Here is a 19,184-nt window from a genome sequence, read left to right on the forward strand (position 1 = left end):
CAGTCTGTCTTCCTGCTGGCGGCCTTTCCAGACTCTGGCCCTGGGGGCAGCAGCAACATCCTCCCCATTGTGCCCTCCACTGTTTACAACCAACCTTTAGAACCAAATGGTGATTTAATGAAATTTCCCAGGTACTGAGCACCTACTTCCTGTGGGGTCCTCCCATCTCCTATTTCAACGAATTCTTGCAAAAGCACTACAAGCCAGACACTCTTATTACCTTCCTGCCATGTGCAAGGCAAATGAGGTTCAGAGAGAAGAGTAATCCAGATAGTAAGAGGTGGCACTAAGACTTGAACTCAGATCTGTGTGACTCCAAAGCTAATGCTAGTACTTCTCTCAGAGCTAGACTTTCCAAGTCCAGGTCCTGTTAATTCTGCACTCCCAGCATCTTTACCAAAGGATTCTCCAGCTTCTTTTACCTCCTTTAAGGTTGGGAATTTGTTATTTCCTGAAGCATCCTGCTCTATCTCTGGATTTCTCTGATCCTATACTAAAATCTCTCTCCCTGTCACTCCTCCCACTACCTTGGTCCTGCCTTCCAGAGTCACTCTGGTCAAGACCGTTTTCTCTGCCACAAGGCTTCCTCTTCTCCAGGCTGATGGCCCCAGCATCTTTAAATCATCATCTGACTCTGAAGAGAATGAGAATTACTAACCCTCTTCATAGATGAGGAAATGGAGATCCAGAAAAAGCAAAGTACACTCCAGGTAAAGAGCTGAGACGAAGGCAGGTAGGCCAGCATGGGCCTGGGGTGCCTGAGAAACAAAGGGCAGAGTGGAGAAGGCTGGTATGCAAGGCATGGGGCAGAGGTTGAGGGGCGCTGGGCTTCATTTGCAGTGTGAAACCATACTCCTGAAGCTACTGGATCCCCCAAATGTCAATCTTACTCCTTTACCCTCCAGGCCCACCTGGTACAGAGGTTGGCCTAGGGTTGGCACCCACAGGAATCCTTGCGGCTTCCTGTGAGGTCTGGTGGAAGGGAAGCCTGCAGAGCCTCAGGCCCACCAGCCTGGCCCTAGGCCGCCATGAAGAAGGGGAACTGGCCCTGGCAAAGGGCTTATCTGAACGTGGGCCTTTTCTGTTTCTGTAAAGTACTTCCCTTCCGTGAGCCTGAGACTCCAGCTCTGAAGCTTTCCTCAGGGATTACAGTCTTAGCCTCACTGACAATCCACCAAAAGTCCAATGTAAACTGTGGGCTTTCGGTGATAACGATGTGTCACTGTGGTGACAGCCAGTGTAATAAATGTCCTGTCCTGATGGGGAATGTTGATGGTGGGGGAGGGAGTGTGTACATGGGGGCAGAGAGTATATGGGAAATCTCTGTACCTTCCTTTCAATTTTGCTTTGAACCTAAAACTGCTCTAAAAAATGAAATGTATTTTTTAAAAAACATCTAATATCAAAATTTCCCAGATTTATATCTCCTAGTTGAGGACAACACTCAGACTTTGACTGCTTAGCCTTAATTCTAAATTCTTTGAGAGGGACTGCAATTGCGCTGTAGTGTCAAGTGGACCACGGGACTGTCGCCAGGGAGCTGCGATCTTAAGACAGAATTCTCATGGCTTGGGTCACACTGTACTAACCACGCAGATGGAGTTAGTGGGTAAGACATTTCTCAAAAGTAGAAGTTTCTCAAGGAGGAGGTTGTTCAGCAGACAAAATAATAACTGCCTGTCTACTTGCTTTCAAATTTAAGGCTGAGAAATACAAAATTTAGTTTCTTCTTATATAATACTTTAAAAAAATTTATTGTTTGTACGTTAAGGTTCACTAGAGAGAGAAGCAGTGTGCAAAATTTTTTAAAGATTCATATAAAAAGAGATTCAGTAACAAAGGTGAGGTTGTTCCTTTCCTCCTCTTCATATTCACTGAGCTAAGAGACAGGCTTGATTATCACTTGAAACCCCAAATTAGTCATTTATGGCTTTGCAACAGTTTTTGTCCTGAAACCTTGAGACACTTCATTTTTAATAAAGTAGTTATAGCAGCCTCGGGGCATGGAAGAACAGCGAGACCTGGGTGCTCTCCGGTCATTTCATTGTGAATTTACCAAAATCCAGAGATTTTCCAGCTTCTCATTTACAAAGAGGGCAGAGTGAACGGCGTTACCATCAGACTCTGAAACTACTTTTTGCCAAGTTCGTAACACAAACCTTCTCGGATGATAGGCAGGCAGTAAACCGTGAAAGGCAAAGAGATGTGGCCCTGACCTCTCTTCTTCCAAATGAGAAGACGCGGCTCCACAGGTGAGACAGGTTCAGACTCCTCAGGGCTCCCTCCCCCAGCCTCCTTCTCCCCGCTCTGCCCCCCGCAGGTGCAACCGCAGCCCCGCTGCCCCACACGGATGGCGGGCACCAACCAGAGAGGAGTGTCCACCGCGTCCCCGAGGGCTGCTCGCAGGCGGGGCACCATCCCCCAGCAGGATCCAAGCCAGAGCCTCGGAGCTCCCGGGTCACAAACCAGCTGTTTTCTCTCTGCCCTGGAGGAGAGTTTGATTCATCTCCTCACATCTCCCCAGTCACCATGGGCACAACGGCTCCGGTCAGGGAAACTGTTCTTACATCCCTGGAGTTAGGTTCCCCCAGCTGTGAGGAACTGACCACTGGACCCACGACATCCAAATGTGTGTGGTTACTTAACACCAAAGGGTCTAGAAGAATGTGGACCCAGGCTCACCGTCTCAGCCCACTGCCTTGGCCTTTAGGCTCATGGGATCACCATGGTAGCTGCAGACTCCAGCAGCGTAGGCAGAACATCTTATCAAGGAAAAGGAGGCCTTCTCCTTTTTTTCTTAATGAGGAAGGAACACAGGAGGCCACAGGCAGACATCCCCCATGAAACAGGAAGGAAGGGGCCAGGGCACAACCTTGAAAAGAATGACAAGAGCCTTTGAAGATATGACATAAAAAACTGACTAGGTCCGAGATGGCAGAAGATGTGACTCCCAGCAGACCTTGAGCCTCATTATGCACTCATTGTAATACACTAGCATACGCTAAGTGACACGCCATGACATCTCTGAGGCTGATCATCAAAGGCCAAAAAGTGGGTGGTGGCCCCAATCCTGGAAATCTCCTCCCCTTCCCCAAAATAGTTGGAATAATCCTCCCACTGTAGTCAGCCTATGAAATTACACAGCCCGCAAAAACTAACCTGGGGCGCTCTCGCCTTTTGAGACAGTCCGCATTCCGTCTATGGAGTGTATTTCTCTCATGGCTGCTCTCACTTTCTGAGTCGACCCCATGCCCTGGGGTTGCTCTCAAGCCTTTTGAGATGGACCACGTTCTTCTGCCTGTGGAATGTGTTCTCTCTCTAAATAAATCCACCTCTTACTTATCACTTGTCTCTGAATTCTTTCTGCGATGAGACACGAAGAACCTGAGCTTCAGCAAGTCCTGACAAGAAGTGAGCAATTTTAACTAACAGTGGTTTAAGTCCCAATCAGAGTTGTGTGGTTTCACTTGGGGTCCCACTGGCAGGGACCGGTTCACAAGAGTCTGCTGTGGGAAAAAGCGGGAGGGCGCGGAAGGGGCTGGCAGCTCAGCAGTGAGCCAGCCTTTTCCCACGACATCTTCTGACCCTGCTTTTTACCTTTACCTAAATTTGTTCATATATTGTTAAAACATTTATGTTATAAAAGTAATTTATCCTTGTTGTTGAGAATGAAGTAATAAAAGGTACTTCAAAGGGAGCAAAGTCATTGACAGGCAACTCCTGTTAACATTTTGGTATCTCCTGCTTGTTTCTGTTCGGTTTCTACAGGGAGAAAGGGGGAAGGGGGAGAAGGGGGAAGAGTGTTATTTAAAACCTTCGCTGCAGCTGCTGCAGCCTTTTAAGAGAATGATGTTAACTCACCACGAGGGGCCTTGATTTTTCATCTGGGAAATGTCTCAAAGGGGGTACTTTAAGGGGGAAATGTAAGTAGCGCTAACCTCCACCCTGCCTCCCACGTGGTCTAAAGGGTGAGAGTAAAACATAAAAAGGGCTAAGTTGGCAGACGTTTTAGACATTGTTCATTGAAAACCTAAAGGAAGGGTAAGGCTTGCAAATGCGAAGAAAGGGTCACATGTGAGGAGAGACTATCTAAGCGCACGTTTTGTGCTTCCATCACTTACCTTAAATACAGAGCAACGGTATCCATCCTTGTTGGGCCCTACTTTGACTTTACAAGACCCATGAGTCGGCTCTTCCCCTGGGCACAAATTCTGCCAAGGGCCTGCCCACTCAAACTGCCTCTTGGCTTTCGGGGCCCATTTCCCACGCTCGCTTCCATCTCCTACCAACACATCCATCAACACGTGTCACCTGTTTTGACTCCTTAAAGGGTTGGTTCTATATTACCTACACATGGGATAGTCAAGCAGCTGATGGAGACTGTGAGAGGGTTCTAATCGCTCACACAAAATCCAGAGGAGCTGGCTTAATATAAAGATTAATTCCCAGTGGATTAAAAGAACCCCAAAGACGTCAGATGGGCCTGCCACATTTCTCATACTCACCCTTCCCCTCTCTCTCTCCCTCCATCCTGCAATAAATGCCTACCAGACGCCAGGAGGAAAGAGCTTTATCCCCAAGCTCACACTCAGAAATACTGTTATAAATAGCTCAGCTCCGGCTGCTCTTCATCTGGCGAGTTGATGGGAACATGATCATGCCAAGACCATTTAGCGTAGAGCTGGGGAAAGAGTAAGGAGGGTGAAAGGGCAGCCCTCTCAGGAAAGGGCTCAAAGCACCAGATCCAAGTAAGCCAGAAAACCTCTGATGCACTGGGGCCGGCCTCAGAATCCAGGTCCCTGAGCCCCTTCTCCCTTTCACGCACTAGGTGTGGCAGATTACTGTACCCAACTATTCCTTGCCCACCCTGTAAAAGAACACAATATTCCTGGCTGCCAAAAAATGACGTGCACTACTTCCTGTGAGCCCAAACCCCTGCCCCACCCTGCCACGGACACTGGGCTGGGCATGGGCTTTGCTTTGGTCAGCAGATGTAGATGTTAGTGTTTCCACCAGCTCTTTCTCCTTCCACCAGCTCTTTGTCCTCTCCCTCTACAAGAACGGCATGTTCCAAACAGGCGTTGCCCTTCAGCTGGGACCCTGAGGTGAGAAGATACACACAGTAGCCAAGGCTGGTAACCAGTAGCGTGCGGTGTGGATGCAAAGAACACATGGTTGTTGTCAACCTCTGAGATCTGGGAGCTGTTCTTGCAGCAGAATCTGGCAAAGGCTAACATGCTGGGGTCACAGACTCAATGCTTACAGGCAAGCAAAGTAAATGAGTGAGGCAGAGAGCAGGTAAGACCACGGGGATGTGGCAGGGCTGTGGATGGCAGAAAAGCAGCCGCCTAAGGTTAGGCTCTGTATTAAACTCTGTTACCAGTTAAAATAAAAGATGCTATTCATGTGGTTAAACGTCAGAGGCCAAGATTTTAATAACACAGCTGACTAATACTACTTGAAAGCAAACATGAAGTTAAAGACAAAAAATATAACGACCCAACCTCAATGTTTTTCATAATCATTTAACTCTTTAGAGATCTCTTAAGCACCAACCTGCAGTTGAAAAGGAACAATCTTCTAACTGGCAATTACTCACGTTTTACTGCTTTTTTTGGTCTCATCTTAAAGGGAAGGGAAGTTATCTTTTATTTTAAAAGTTTTCCCTCTATAAATTATTTGACTTAGCTTCCCAAATACCAATATAAAGTTAGGCAAATTTGATCAAATCTAATCCTACCATAAAAATACCCACCACCTGTGTCTTAAAGAAAGTGACTCCCGGGGGGTGGGTGGTGGTGGTGGGATAATTTGGGAGACTGGGATTGACATGTATACATTAATAGGTATAAAATAGATAACTAATAAGAACCTGCTGTATAAAAATAAATTAAATTAAAAAGAAAAGAAAGTGACTCCGTACGGATGGGAATTAGCAAGGGCATAGATGGATTCCACAGAGTATTTCATTTAATTGATTTTACTGTAACTGGATCAGGTCTGAGAGGAGGGAAATGGAAATAGCCTTGTTATCAAGAATCAAACATTATAATGTTTCTAACTGAAATTAAGCTTTTCTTATAGGAGAATTATAAATATATGAGTATTACAAGAGCTGACTATATATTTTCAAGTTCGTATTTTCTGCCAACAGATTTGATCTTTCACCATCATGTAATCCAGAAAAAAGGAAATCACTTGTCCCGTATCAGGCATAATGGGAAACTGCACAATCCCAAGAACATGGGGGCAAGGAGTGCTTCTCTTGGACCAACCAGCAGGTCAAAGCTGACCTACATCACCACTCCTATGAAAAAACGTGCTTCTCCATGACATGGAAATCAGACTTGATTTTAGACCACACAGTGGGGCTTTCCTCTTGATGTGAAACTAATAACAATAGCAGCAGTGTTTTTTTCTTCCTTTTTATTCTCAAACTGATTGTTAATTTAAAAAAAACACGGAGCAGTTAACAATGCAACTTGAATCTTTAGTCTTCTCTTTCCAGCTCAAGCACTGAAATATGCCACTCCTTTCATAATATTCTGGCCATCACGTTCTCTCTTTTTGGCTTCAGAGTCCTTTCCAAAAGGAAACATGCTGCCTGGCGCTCTACATTACTCCTAATTTCCAGTTGGAACAATGAGACAGATGAAGTGACATCTAAAAACACCAGGGATTATATTTTTAAAAACAAGACAATAATTTAGATCTTCTTGCTTTAATTCTTCTCTATATTACCACGAAGAAATATTTATCAAAGTTCAGGAGATTACTGATATGAAATAATGACCGATATCTACACATTAATGGAGCTATTCATAATAAACTCATCAGTGAAGTAACTGGAAAAGAAGTTTAAATATAAAGAGTGATTTTTCACTATTCTGTTTATACAGTACTGAAACAACCATAACATTCAAACACCCATAAAAGTGCAAAACTTTAAGTACCATTAAATAATAACTGATAACTGAAATACTGCAACATCCTGAAGTATCTTCCGAATGACCAAAAAGAGATGAAATTTTGTTCAGCATAACTTCACTTGTTTTACACACAACTATATATTTTAAAAAACTGTAATCCATGTAAGATATACACAAAACCCTGAACTGACTAGATTGTTCAATGAATAATACTCCACACTGCTTTGTTGTTATGGACAGATGAGCTTATAATTCAATGAAACCCATTTAAGAAGTTTTAATCTATAGAACGACACATTCAAATTGTTTGGTCCTATGTGTTTTATTAACAAAAACCTCCCATTCCTTTATAAGATGTTTAATTCCTCTGAATATCATCTTTAAAAGGCCTGACTTGATTGTTGTCAAAATAAACCACAGGTCAAGTACAAGTACTCCAGTCTCCAGCCTATAGCCTCTTCATGAGTTTCAGTTCCGTGTAAGCCACACAGTGACCTTCCCATGAGTTTTCCATTGGAGATTTCATAGTCTAACTTTAACATTTTCCACAAAGTGTCCCTCCCTTCTCTAGGCCTTGGGTAGAATGTCAAATTAATAATGGCATGTGGTGTTCCTTAGCATAACCTGCCAAAATGTGATAATTTCCTTGGAAGAAAAGCCATGGGCTGCAATCACGCGTCTGAGTTGACAGACATCCAAATGGATCCTATATAAAAAGAAAAGGTTGGTGTCCTCTGGAATGTGAATGTCCACTTTTAATAAATTCAAACAGATCCCAACATAAACATCTTCAAACTTGATGGGTTTTACGTGACTCATCATTTCATAGATTCTTGGCACCAAATCTCTGGACATTATATAACCCAACCCACTGCAGTAGGGAGGAAACACCTTGAAGGGATACTCCTGGTATGAAATATGGGTTTTTTGGTAAAATCCTCTATAGGAATAATTATCAATTAGAGGATAACCTGTGAAAAACTTCTCTGAGTGGTTTAAATTTAAAAGATACTTCACTAAATTGCCAGTATTGATGAAGACATCAGTGTCTGTCTTCATGATGTACCTGGCATTGGGGCAAAACTCAGTTACCCACCTAAATGCCATAATCGTTTTCAAGGTCAGGTTATTGTACGTGTCTAAAAAATCTTGTCTTATTATGTCGCCATAAAGGAGGTGTTCATCCTCTAAGGATAATGTTAACATTTTGTCTTCCCTTTCAGCCTGCTGGCCTAATAAGAAAAATGTAAGAACCTCATATCCCCACCAAGACTTCTTTTCACCCCAAGTAACTCTAATGGCCTGTCTGGCTTTCACATCTGAGGGGTGTGAGGTCACCAGGATGACCAGAAATGGGTTTTGATGAGAGCAGTTCGAATGCTCTCGAAGTGTGAAGCGGAAGTCTTGTCTGTAAATGGGCTCATACTCATAGAAGTACATCCAGTTCACGCGTTCTATCACATTGTAGTGGGGAAGACTGAGGTACCACATCACCAGGAAGCTCAGGAGTGACAGCAGCAGGAGGCTCCATTTCAGGGATCTCAGCGACATCCTACCCGGAAGAGTGGTCAGGAGCGCTGGGGCCATTCACAGCGACTCAGGAGCACGCGAGCCTCGGGTTCTGGAAGATTTATCGAAGACCTGCTTAGCATGCCCCACCCAAAACACATTTTCAAATGATACCTGATCATCTACTTAAGGAAGAAGAGTTGGGAGAACAAAAGCTCCAAAGCAAAACCAAAAATCCTGACCTGAATCTACTTAACTTCATTTAACTAGAAGCAAACAGATACCAACAACCAAAAGTATATTTCAGCTTTTTACATCAAGACCAATGTTAAAAACATATCCTCAATTATTTGAGGAAAATTAATACTTCTTGTTTGACCTAACTGTTGAAATAATTCTTGACTTCTTTTTCATAATGGTAAAGAAGAGAAGCAGTTTGCTTTATTTTTTACTGTAGATTTATCTTGTAACGCCCCCATTACTCATCTTTTTCTGTCCCTCTGGATATCTAGAATAAAATCATTAATGCAAAGAGATATTATCAGCAACGTGTCCAAAAAAACCAAGGGTCTTTCTCAGCTGTGTGATCTGATGTGAATTCTAGCAAATCCGGAGTAAGAAAAACCCAACAGCTACAATTATTCACAGTGATCTGCTTGATATGGGATGAGATAAAGGTGGAGATGCTTCCCCTGAAAGGTCAGGCCTCTAAACACAAGAAGAGTAACCATCTCTGGAGTTTTCAAATGCACAAGACTATGAAACAGCTTTTACCTGCCCCAAATACCACCCCAGCCCCCTTTCTACCTCACTAGCTGAACTCAATGCTCAGTTTGGACAGCAAGTGCTTAAATTAAAGGCCTGTCCATAGTATGAGTTTTTGTGAGTTTCCCATTCTAAGCTTACTCCCATCTAATCTAATCTAACTTCCCTGTTCAGAAATCCTGCACCAGATCAGAATCATGGGATGGAACCTCCTAGAACACTTGCTTTTACAGGGAACTTCTAGCTGAGACAAGAAAACTGAGCTAGGAGACACGGTGCATTCACGGTCGCAGCCTCAGCTCTGCTTTGGATCCCAAGGATAAGGTTGGTTTACAATTCGGGATCCCACAGGGCTTTCCTGGTGCCATGATCGTGGGCCTCAGTCCAAAGACATTCATGTACTAAGTGTTTACTAGAACTTCAACATCCACAGACTGCACCAGGCACTAAGGAGGCCACAGGAAGAAGGAAATGGGAGGAGTGCAAATCCCAAGGCAACACGTAAACATGTCACAGCAATGTAGTACAGACTGTTTACATCAAATGCTAAAGAACTTCAGAATGAGGGACAGATCAACAACATGAAGGGCAGGTTGAGGAAGCTTCTGACCATGCCCTTTCACCCACAATCAACTGGGGGAGAGATCCTGGGAACCCAGAATTTGCTGTGGAGGGCATACATTAATGTCATTATATGGAAAGGCTGGTCTACCAAGGGTTCTACCTTGGGGCAATCTTAGGTCTTTGGACATACAGTTCTTCTGCCTCTTAATACATATAAAAATGACAGGATCTCAAGACTCTTTGTCCTTTCCCTCTGGCCATATCTTACCTGCCCTGATTACCTCTTGCTACAATATCCTTTCCTACCTCTAATGTTTTTTATATTTTAAGTCACACAGTACAATGGAATGTTTCGGCAAACTCTCTAGTTCGGTTTCATGTATATGTGTCTTGCCTTTCCACTTACATTCTACGACCTTGTCGGAAAGAACATTCTTCTTTTGACAAGAGTCAAAGTACAAGACAGAGACCTACAGCAAGAGTGCAATGAACACTGACCTGTCTGATGTGCTATTTCTATTTGTATAAATATAAAGTGTAGGTCTATCCATCCCACCCCATCCTCCTTTCTCCCCCTTACTAGCCTTACACAGCTAGCTCCCAGAAAAAGCTGAAGCAGAATAGACCTAGAACGAGAATTATGGAAGGAATTAATATCTTCTTACACTTTCTCCTCACCTGGCTACTAGACACAGCACAACCCTCGGGAGCTCCATCTAATCTCAGCCATCGATGACCTGTACATTTATTACAACTGTCATCAAATGGCAGTTTTACTTATTCTAACGAACTGGCACATTATAACAAATTTCGGACACATGGAAGGAAAGCATCTGAGTAAGGGGCTTCATGTATAACTGCACACAGGCAATGGAGGCCCGGCTACTCTTCAATAATGGGAAGAACTCAAAAACAGCAAATCTTACTATAAAAGTTATCTTTTATGCATTCTACAAGCCACAGTTCATAAATGTGAAATTGTGTCTGTAGTTATGATGTCTACTGCTTATGGGCCTACGAAGAAAATAAAGTAGCAGCAAAAAGAACAGGAACTATCTATTCCAAAAGTGGCGGAAGGTCTTTCAAGGACTGGCTGGAACAGACTTCAGGTTACCCACAACACAGGTGGCTCCAAAGGCAGAGACCAGAGCCCACACCTAGTTCTGTCCTTTGCCAACCAGGGAGAGCTACGGGTATGTTATTTACCTCCGGAAGCCTCAGTTTCCTCATCTCTACAGAATGAAGATGTTAATACAGTGTGAATTAACAGATGGCCCGTGTCAGGTACGCAACAAACAGAGGCTATCGTCGTGAGCCGTGTTCTACCCTTTGCGGCTATTCCATCCTGTTTATGTTCACTAAATTGATTTTTATTGTCAAAAGGGATTATCCTAAAGAAATAATCTTGATGAATTCTTCTTACTTGATGAATGTTTCAAAGCATCAAAAGATTTTATTTCTTACCTTCTTGATTTATTTCTTCTGAGTGAAAGACCTTCAATTTCATCAACTGAACATTCAGTAGCAAGTAGTAGTCAAAAATAGTGCTTGAAATTTCTGTAAGATACGTAAGAAACTTAACAGCATCTACTTATGGGTCAGGGAATTAGACGTCAAAGAGGGGAACGGAACCCCTTCCCCATTCCAATTTCTTTCTGAACATATGCTGAAATAAAACGTTAAAAAAAGCCCACGAATCCACAGAATTCAGAGAGTTCATGGGTTCATCAGGGAAGAAGAGCACTTGGTATTCAAGACGTAAAACCTCTAAGTCCTCACGTCAGATGGTGTCTTACAACATCCTACCACAGTTCCACTTCCCTGGATAAAGAACTCAGGGTCACTAAAAGAAGTGAAACACGAAACTTCTAAGAGACACTCTGCTGCTATCCTCTCTTTAATTCTCTGTTCCACACACATACACAGAAGGTAACCCTGACATGAGACTGTCAACTACCACTTCCCAACCCACTCCCTCCCCTTTGAACCTCTATCTCTACTTACAAATACCCAAGACACATTAGTAAACCGAAAACTATGAAGCACATCTCAATTCCTGCCATGCTTTAGGATGCTCATATATTGATTTTCATCAGTCAAATTTAAAAACCAGAACAGGATGTGACAAACAGGAAGGCACTGATGTGTATCACTCCTTATACCAAAAACACTCCAAATGGATTAACGATTCAAATGGGAGAAAAATAAACTGCTAGGAGCACAGACACACAAAATATACAAATGAACATTTAACAGTTTCGAAGTGGGGAAGAACTTTTAGTTATCCCATCTAAGGAAACCACCCAGAACTCATAAAGGAAATTTTGATCAAATAAAAATTTCATAAAGTTCTTGAACAAGGTTGAAAAGCAAAAAAACAACGCGATAAAAAGCACAAACAAGGTTAAAAGATTAAAAAAAAAAAGAGGGAAAAAATAAGATATTTATAATAATTTATAAGCCAAATAAGAGTTCATACAGCTTAATAAGAAATAGAAAGCAAAAAGAGAATAAACAGCCAAAGGGGAAGTTCTCAAAAGAATTACAAATGAACGATAAAACAAGAAAAGATATTCAAACTCACAAGTAAGCAGAGATATTGACAATAATCTCAAACTGGAAAATTAAGGGGGAAAAATGACAATACTTAGTTTGTGTGAGGAAAAGAGGCATTCTTGTGCACTTTTTGGAGAGATTTATTAAACATGTATCAAAGACTTGAATGTGCACACTCTTTGACCAATATCACTGCTAGCAATTTATCTTAAAGAAATAATCAGGCAACTGTGCATAATTTATAATATAAAAAATTATTTTAAAGTCTCCCAATAGGGAATTGGTTAAACAAAATTATGATACATCCATACAACGGTATACATTTATTCATTATATGCAATGATACTTAGCTATATTCTCTTGATATATTACTTAGTGAAAAATGCAGTAGCAAAACTGCATATGTAGTATGATTCCTTTTGAAAGATGAAAAGACAAGTCTCCAGAATCCACACAGCCACACCTGCAGAGCAAGATGTCTGGAAGGATGTGTCCCAATATGTCAATGGTTTCAATTCTATGGACTTCCTGGAAGATTTCTTTCTCTCTTTCTTTTATCATTTGGATTTTCCACACTATTTGTGTATTGTCTTTGTAAATAGATAAAAACAAAGTAAAAAAATTCGACTTCATGCTTGCGTATCTCAAAGTTCCAATGAATGGGAGTAACCCTAAACTAGCAGTTAGGATCCCGAGTTTCACCTTATCTCAGCTCTTCTCCCAAGGTGTGAGCATGTACAATTCATGATATTTCTAGTAGGTATTATTCTCTTTTGTCTCAGTAAATATTAACTAAGTACAGTAAGCAATGATTTTTAAAATCCATTCAAAACACTGTAATTCTAATATAACTCTAATAGGATGTATATTAGCTAATAATAATAGCATTACGAACACACACAAAACCGTTTATAAAGTATTTCAACAAATTTTATTAGTTCCCCCCAATAACCCTATATTGTGGGCCAACTGGTTTTACTGTACATATTTTACAGGTGAATTTTAGAGTTCAAGTAAAATGAAGGTGAAATAAAAACACTGTGAAATGGACTAGGACTTATAAAGTGCACAAACTCTAGCTAAAAGGAGTACCAAGGGAATGTATTTTAGTATGAAGAAAAATGAACTCAGGAGGAAGGAACAGAATTCAAGAAACAAAGGTAAGTAAAGAGATTATTGAAAGATAATGAAAACTAATAAATATACATAGTAAAAGAGAGAGAGAGCGAAGAACAAAAACTGTTTTTTGGTGTGGTTAAAAAAGTGAAACCAAAATACTACATAAAAATGATGTGGTTGCTTTAAAAAGAGTTTCATTTAATAATGTGTATTAACCTTTAGAGTGACGACCCTGAAAGAACAGAGACTGAACATATACATTCCACACAGATTAAGAAATAAAAGAAACAAAGCAAGCTATCAACTCAACAGAGGGCAGGAAAAAAGGAAAAAAGCAGAGAAAACGCATGGCAAATGGAAAACCACAGAAGGAGGTGGCGAAAGTAAATTTAAATGCATCCGATATCAGAGTAAATATAAACGTAAACTCACCTACTGAAAAACAGACTCTCAGATTGGCTTAAAACTCTGCCATATACTACTTATAAGATACATGCCTAAAACAAAACAACACAAGAAGTTTAAAAATTAGGAAATTTTTTAAAAATCAGGAAAATGCCAATCAGAAATCTGCTGTAGTTATTTATTAACCTCATGTATTTAAATGAACAGCATTTAAAAGGGACAAGGAGATTTTGTTACTAATAAAAGGAACCAACATATACATTCCACACAGATCAAGATAATTTAACAATCATGAAGCTATAGAAACATAGAAACAGTCTCAAAATACATAAAGCCAACTCTGAAAAGTATGAGTACAAATGGGAAAATCTATAATCCTAACAGGAGATTTTTAACAAATCTCTCTAAATAACTAAATACATCAAGCAGAAAAAAATAAGGATGAAAGTGTTTCAAATAAAATTATTATTATTATTAATAGTCTTGATTTAGTACCTTTCATTCAATTAAAAAGAACAGGAATATTCTTTTCAAGACCACACGAAACATTTACTAAAAAACTGATCATGGGCTTCCTTGGTGGCGCAGTGGTTAAGAATCCACCTGCCAATGCAGGGGACACGGGTTTGATCCTTGGTCTGGGAAGATCCCACATGCCGCGGGCTAACTAAGCCCATGCACCACAACTGCTGAGCCTGCATGCCACAACTACCGAAGCCCACATGCTCTGGGGCCTGCATGCCACAACTACTGAGCCTGCATGCTGCAACTACTGAAGCCCGCATGCCTAGAGCCCATGCTCCTCAACAAGAGAAGCCACCGCTCGCTGCAACTAGAGAAAGCCCGTGTGCAGCAACAAAGACCCAGTGAGCCAAAAAAAACAAATATATAAAAATAAATAAAATGATTATACTAAAAAGAAAACTGATCATATTAGGTTACATAAGCTGTCTCCAAAATTCAAAACTTAATTTAACACAGGCCCCATTATCTGATCACAGTATTATTTCAGCTTAACTACCAAAACATATCTTGAAAAACACATAAACAGACAAAAAATCCTGTCAGGAAACTCAAAACCCTTACACACCCAACTTTTGTTTAATCCATAAACTTAAAGAGAACACCACAGTGGTAATCATAAAATACATGCAACTGAATACCAGCAATGTATAACATTTCAATGAGGAAGATATTATACCAGTCCCTTACTTGAAAATTACTGGGGGAGAAGACAAGTCAAATTTTTTCTCTTGTTGTTTTGTTTTAAAGAGTGATTTGTAGTTCAGGGAAGACAAATAGCTCCAAGTGAAAAGGAGAAGCTCTTCTTAATAGAAAACTGCCAATTATGAATGTAGATAGGATGACAGAATAAGAAAACTATCATGTTGCAACCTTTCATGAAATTACTGATTCAGGCAATGATTATCAATCAGAGTTTTAATCATCAAATGAAAGACTGATGGGGAATTATACATCGTATGGTACCAAAGTAACACCACAAAGATTACTTTTTACTTGTAAGGACTGAAAAAAATATAAAATTCACAGTGAAGGAATGCTATCACTCTCATCCATCATCAATCTCAGCATAAATAATGGAACAAACACATATTATGTGTCTCCAAATGAGATACAATGTGAAGTGTACATCCTAGCCAAAATGTTTAACTGGAATCTAATCACATTTTATATGAAATACAGAGAACAGAAGAACAAGCTAAGAACTCCACAGGGAAACACTCCAACAAACCCAGGAGGTGGGGTGTTCTATGGGACAACTAGCATGGTGTCTACAGCTAGTCAATCCCGTAAAACAAGGGATGCCTCAATATTAAAAGAGATTAAGAGACATACACAATTGCAGTGTATGATCCCAGACTGGATCCTGGAGAAACTGAAGACAATGTTGATATTAGGTGATGTGAAAAGGATTATTTATTTTGTTAGGTGTGATCATGTTAACTGGAAATGTTCCTGGGTAAATAAATGTGCTATATCCATACAATGGAATACTATTCAGCTGTAAAAAGAAACAAAGTACTGATACTTTGTTTGGCTATACCATTTTATTTAAGAATTCAGAACATGGGGATGGCTTCACTGGGGAATTTACCAAACATACAAAGAAGAACTTATACCAATCATTCTCAAACTCTTCCAAAAGACTGAAGAGGAGGGAACACTCCCAAAGTCATTCTATGAAGCCACTATCACCCTGATACCAAAATCAGACAAAGCACCAAAAAAGAAAATTACAGGCCAATATCTTTAATGAATATAGATGCAAAAATTCTCAACAAAATACTAGCAAACCAAATTCAAGAACACAAAAAAAAGATCATACAACATGATCAAGTTGGATTCATTCATCCCAGGGTCACAAGGATGGTTCAACGTATGCAAATCAATCAATGTGACACACCACATCCACGAAAGAAAAGACAAAACCATATGATCATTTCAACAGATGCAGAAAAGGCATCTGATAAAATTCAACATACATTCATGTTAATAACTCTTATCAAAGTGAGTATAGAGGGAACATATCTCAACATAATAAAAGCTATTTTTGACAAACCCACAGCCAACATAATACTTGGTAAAAAGCTTAAAACCTTCTCACTAAAATCTGGAAGAAGACGAGGATGCCCACTCTCACCACTTCTATTCAACGTAGTATTGGAAGTCCTAGCCACGGCAATCAGAGAAGAAAAAGAAATAAAAGATATCCAAGTTGGAAAGGAAGATGTAAAAATTGTCATTATATGTAGATGACATGATACCATATATAAAAAACTCCACACAAAAACTACTAGAATTGATAAACAAACTCAGTACGTTAGCAGGATACAAAATCACTGTACAGAAATCTGTTGCATTTCTTTACACTAAAAATGAAATGTAGAAAGGGAAAGTTTTTTAAAAATCCCTTATAAAATTGCATCAAAAAAGAAAAACACTTAGGACTAAACTTCACCAAGGAGGAGAAAGACTTATATATTGAGAACTATAAGACATTGATAAAGGAAACTGAAGCTGATTCAAAGAAATGGAAAGATATACCATGCTATTGGATTAGAAGAATTAATATTGTTAAAATGGCCATACTACCCCAAACAATCTACAGATTTAATGTGATCCCTATCAAATTACACATGACATTTTTCACAGAACCAGAACAAATAATCCTAAAATTTATATGGAATCACAGAAGACCCAGAATTACCAAAGCAATCCTGAGAAAAAAGATCAAAGCTGGAGGCATAACTCTCCCAGACTTCAGACAATACTACAAAGCTACAGTAATCAAAACAGCATGGGCTTCCATGGTGGCGCAGTGGTTGAGAGTCCGCCTGCCGATGCAGGGGACACGGGTTCGTGCCCCAGTCTGGGAAGATCCCACATGCCGCGGAGCGGCTGGGCCCATGAGCCATGGCCACTGAGCCTGTGCATCCGGAGCCTGTGCTCCGCAACGGGAGAGGCCACAACAGTGAGAGGCCTGCGTACCGCAAAAAACAAAACAAAACAAAAAAACAGCATGGTACTGGCACATAAACAGACATATGGATCAATGGAACAGAACAGAAAGCCCAAAAATAAACCTATACACCTATAGTCAATTAATCTTTGAAAGGAGACAAGAATATACAATGGAGAAAAGACAGTCTCTTCAGCAAGTGGTGTTGGGAAAGCTGGACAGCCTCATGTAAACCAATGAAGTTAGAACACTCCCTCACACCATACACAAAAAGAAACTCAAAATGGCTTAAAGACTTTATATATAAGATTTGACACCATAAAACTCCTAAAAGAGAACATAGGCAAAACATTCTCTGACATAAATTGTAGCAATATTTTCTTAGGTCAGTCTCCCAAGGCAATAGAAATAAAAGCAAAAATAAGCAAATGGGATATAATGAAACTTACAGGCTTTTGCAAAGCAAAAGAAACTATAAACAAAACAAAAAGACAAATTACAGACTGGGAAAAACATCTGAAAACGATGTAACTGACAAGGGCTTAATTTCCAAAATATACAAAAGCTCACACAACTCAGTTACAAAAAAACAAACAACCCAATAAAAAAAATGGGCAGAAGACCTAAACAGACATTTCTCCAAAGAAAACATATAGCTGGCCAATAGGTACATGAAAGGATGCTCAACTTCACTAATTATTAGAGAACGACAAATCAAAACTACAATGAGGTATCACCTCACACTGGTCAGAATGGTCATTATCAAAAAGTCTACAAATAATAAATGCTGGACAGGGAGTGGAGAAAAGGGAACCCTTCTACACTGTTGGTGAGAATGCAAACTGTTGCAGCCACTATGGAAAGCAGTATGGAAGTTCCTTAAAAAACTAAAACTAGAGTTACCATATGATACAGCAAACCCGCTCCTCATTATATCCTGAAAAAAACTCTAGTTTGAAAAGATACATGCACCCCAATGTTCACAGCAGCACTATTTACAATAGCCAAGACGTGGAAGCAACCCTAAATTTCTATTGACAGATGAATGGATAAAGAAAATGTGGAATACAATGGAATGCTACTCAGCCACAGAAAAGAGTGAAATAATGCCATTTGCAGCAACATGGATGGACCTAGAGATTATCACATTAAATGAAGTCAGACAGAGAAAAACAAGTATCATATGGCATCATCTATATGTGGAATCTAAAATATGATATGAATGAACTTATTTACAAAACAGAAACAGACTCACCAACACAGAAATCAAACTTATGGTTACCAAAGGGGAAGGGGGATGTGGGATAAATTAGGAGTCTGGGATTAGCAGATACAAACTACAATATATAAAGTAAATAAACAAGTTCCTACTGTATAGCACAAGGAACTATATCCAATATCCTGTAATAAACCATAATGAAAAAGAATATTTATGTGTGTGTGTGTATATATATATGTGTGTGTATATATATATTTACAGACACACACACACACATATATATAAATGAATCACTTTGCTGTACACCAGAAACTAACACAACATTGTAAATTAACTACACTTCAAGAAAAAAAAAAAAATTATTCAGAAAATGGGTGAACCTAAAAAACATTATGCTAAGTAAATGAAACCCAACACAAAAGACCATATTATCATATGAAATGCCCCTATAGGCAGTAGGTTAGTGGTTACCTGGGGGTGGGTCCGTGACTGACTACAAATGGACACAAAGGATCTTTTTAGGGTAATGGAAATATTTTAAAATTTGACTGTGGTAATGGTTGCAGAACCCTGTAAATTTAGTAAAAATCATTCAGTTGTATAATTAAAATGAAATAATTATATGGTATGTAAGTCA

At 40.0% G+C, this 19,184-nt stretch overlaps 1 protein-coding gene across 9 annotated transcripts in view; it reads right to left on the reverse strand.

Annotated features, from left to right (window-relative positions):
- Positions 1-5,414: 5,414 nt before the first annotated feature.
- B3GALNT1 (beta-1,3-N-acetylgalactosaminyltransferase 1 (Globoside blood group)) overlaps positions 5,415-19,184 on the reverse strand; it is a 31,862-nt gene continuing 18,092 nt past the window's right edge. For 5 of the 9 annotated variants that reach the window (XM_079922197.1, XM_079922198.1, XM_079922200.1 and 2 more), the window contains 2 exons: positions 11,232-11,324; positions 5,415-8,550 (listed from right to left, as the gene is read on the reverse strand). In XM_079922197.1, the coding sequence (XP_079778323.1) occupies positions 7,521-8,516 (996 nt within the window). In that variant the 5' untranslated portion in view covers positions 8,517-8,550; positions 11,232-11,324 and the 3' untranslated portion in view covers positions 5,415-7,520. Of the gene's footprint in view, positions 8,551-11,231; positions 11,325-13,874; positions 13,940-19,184 lie in introns of all 9 variants that reach the window. The other 4 variants (XM_079922202.1, XM_079922201.1, XM_079922196.1 and 1 more) reach the window with 1 other exon arrangement.

Source organism: Stenella coeruleoalba, assembly GCF_951394435.1.
Source record: "Stenella coeruleoalba genome assembly, chromosome: 5".
NCBI classification, from domain to species: domain Eukaryota; kingdom Metazoa; phylum Chordata; class Mammalia; order Artiodactyla; family Delphinidae; genus Stenella; species Stenella coeruleoalba.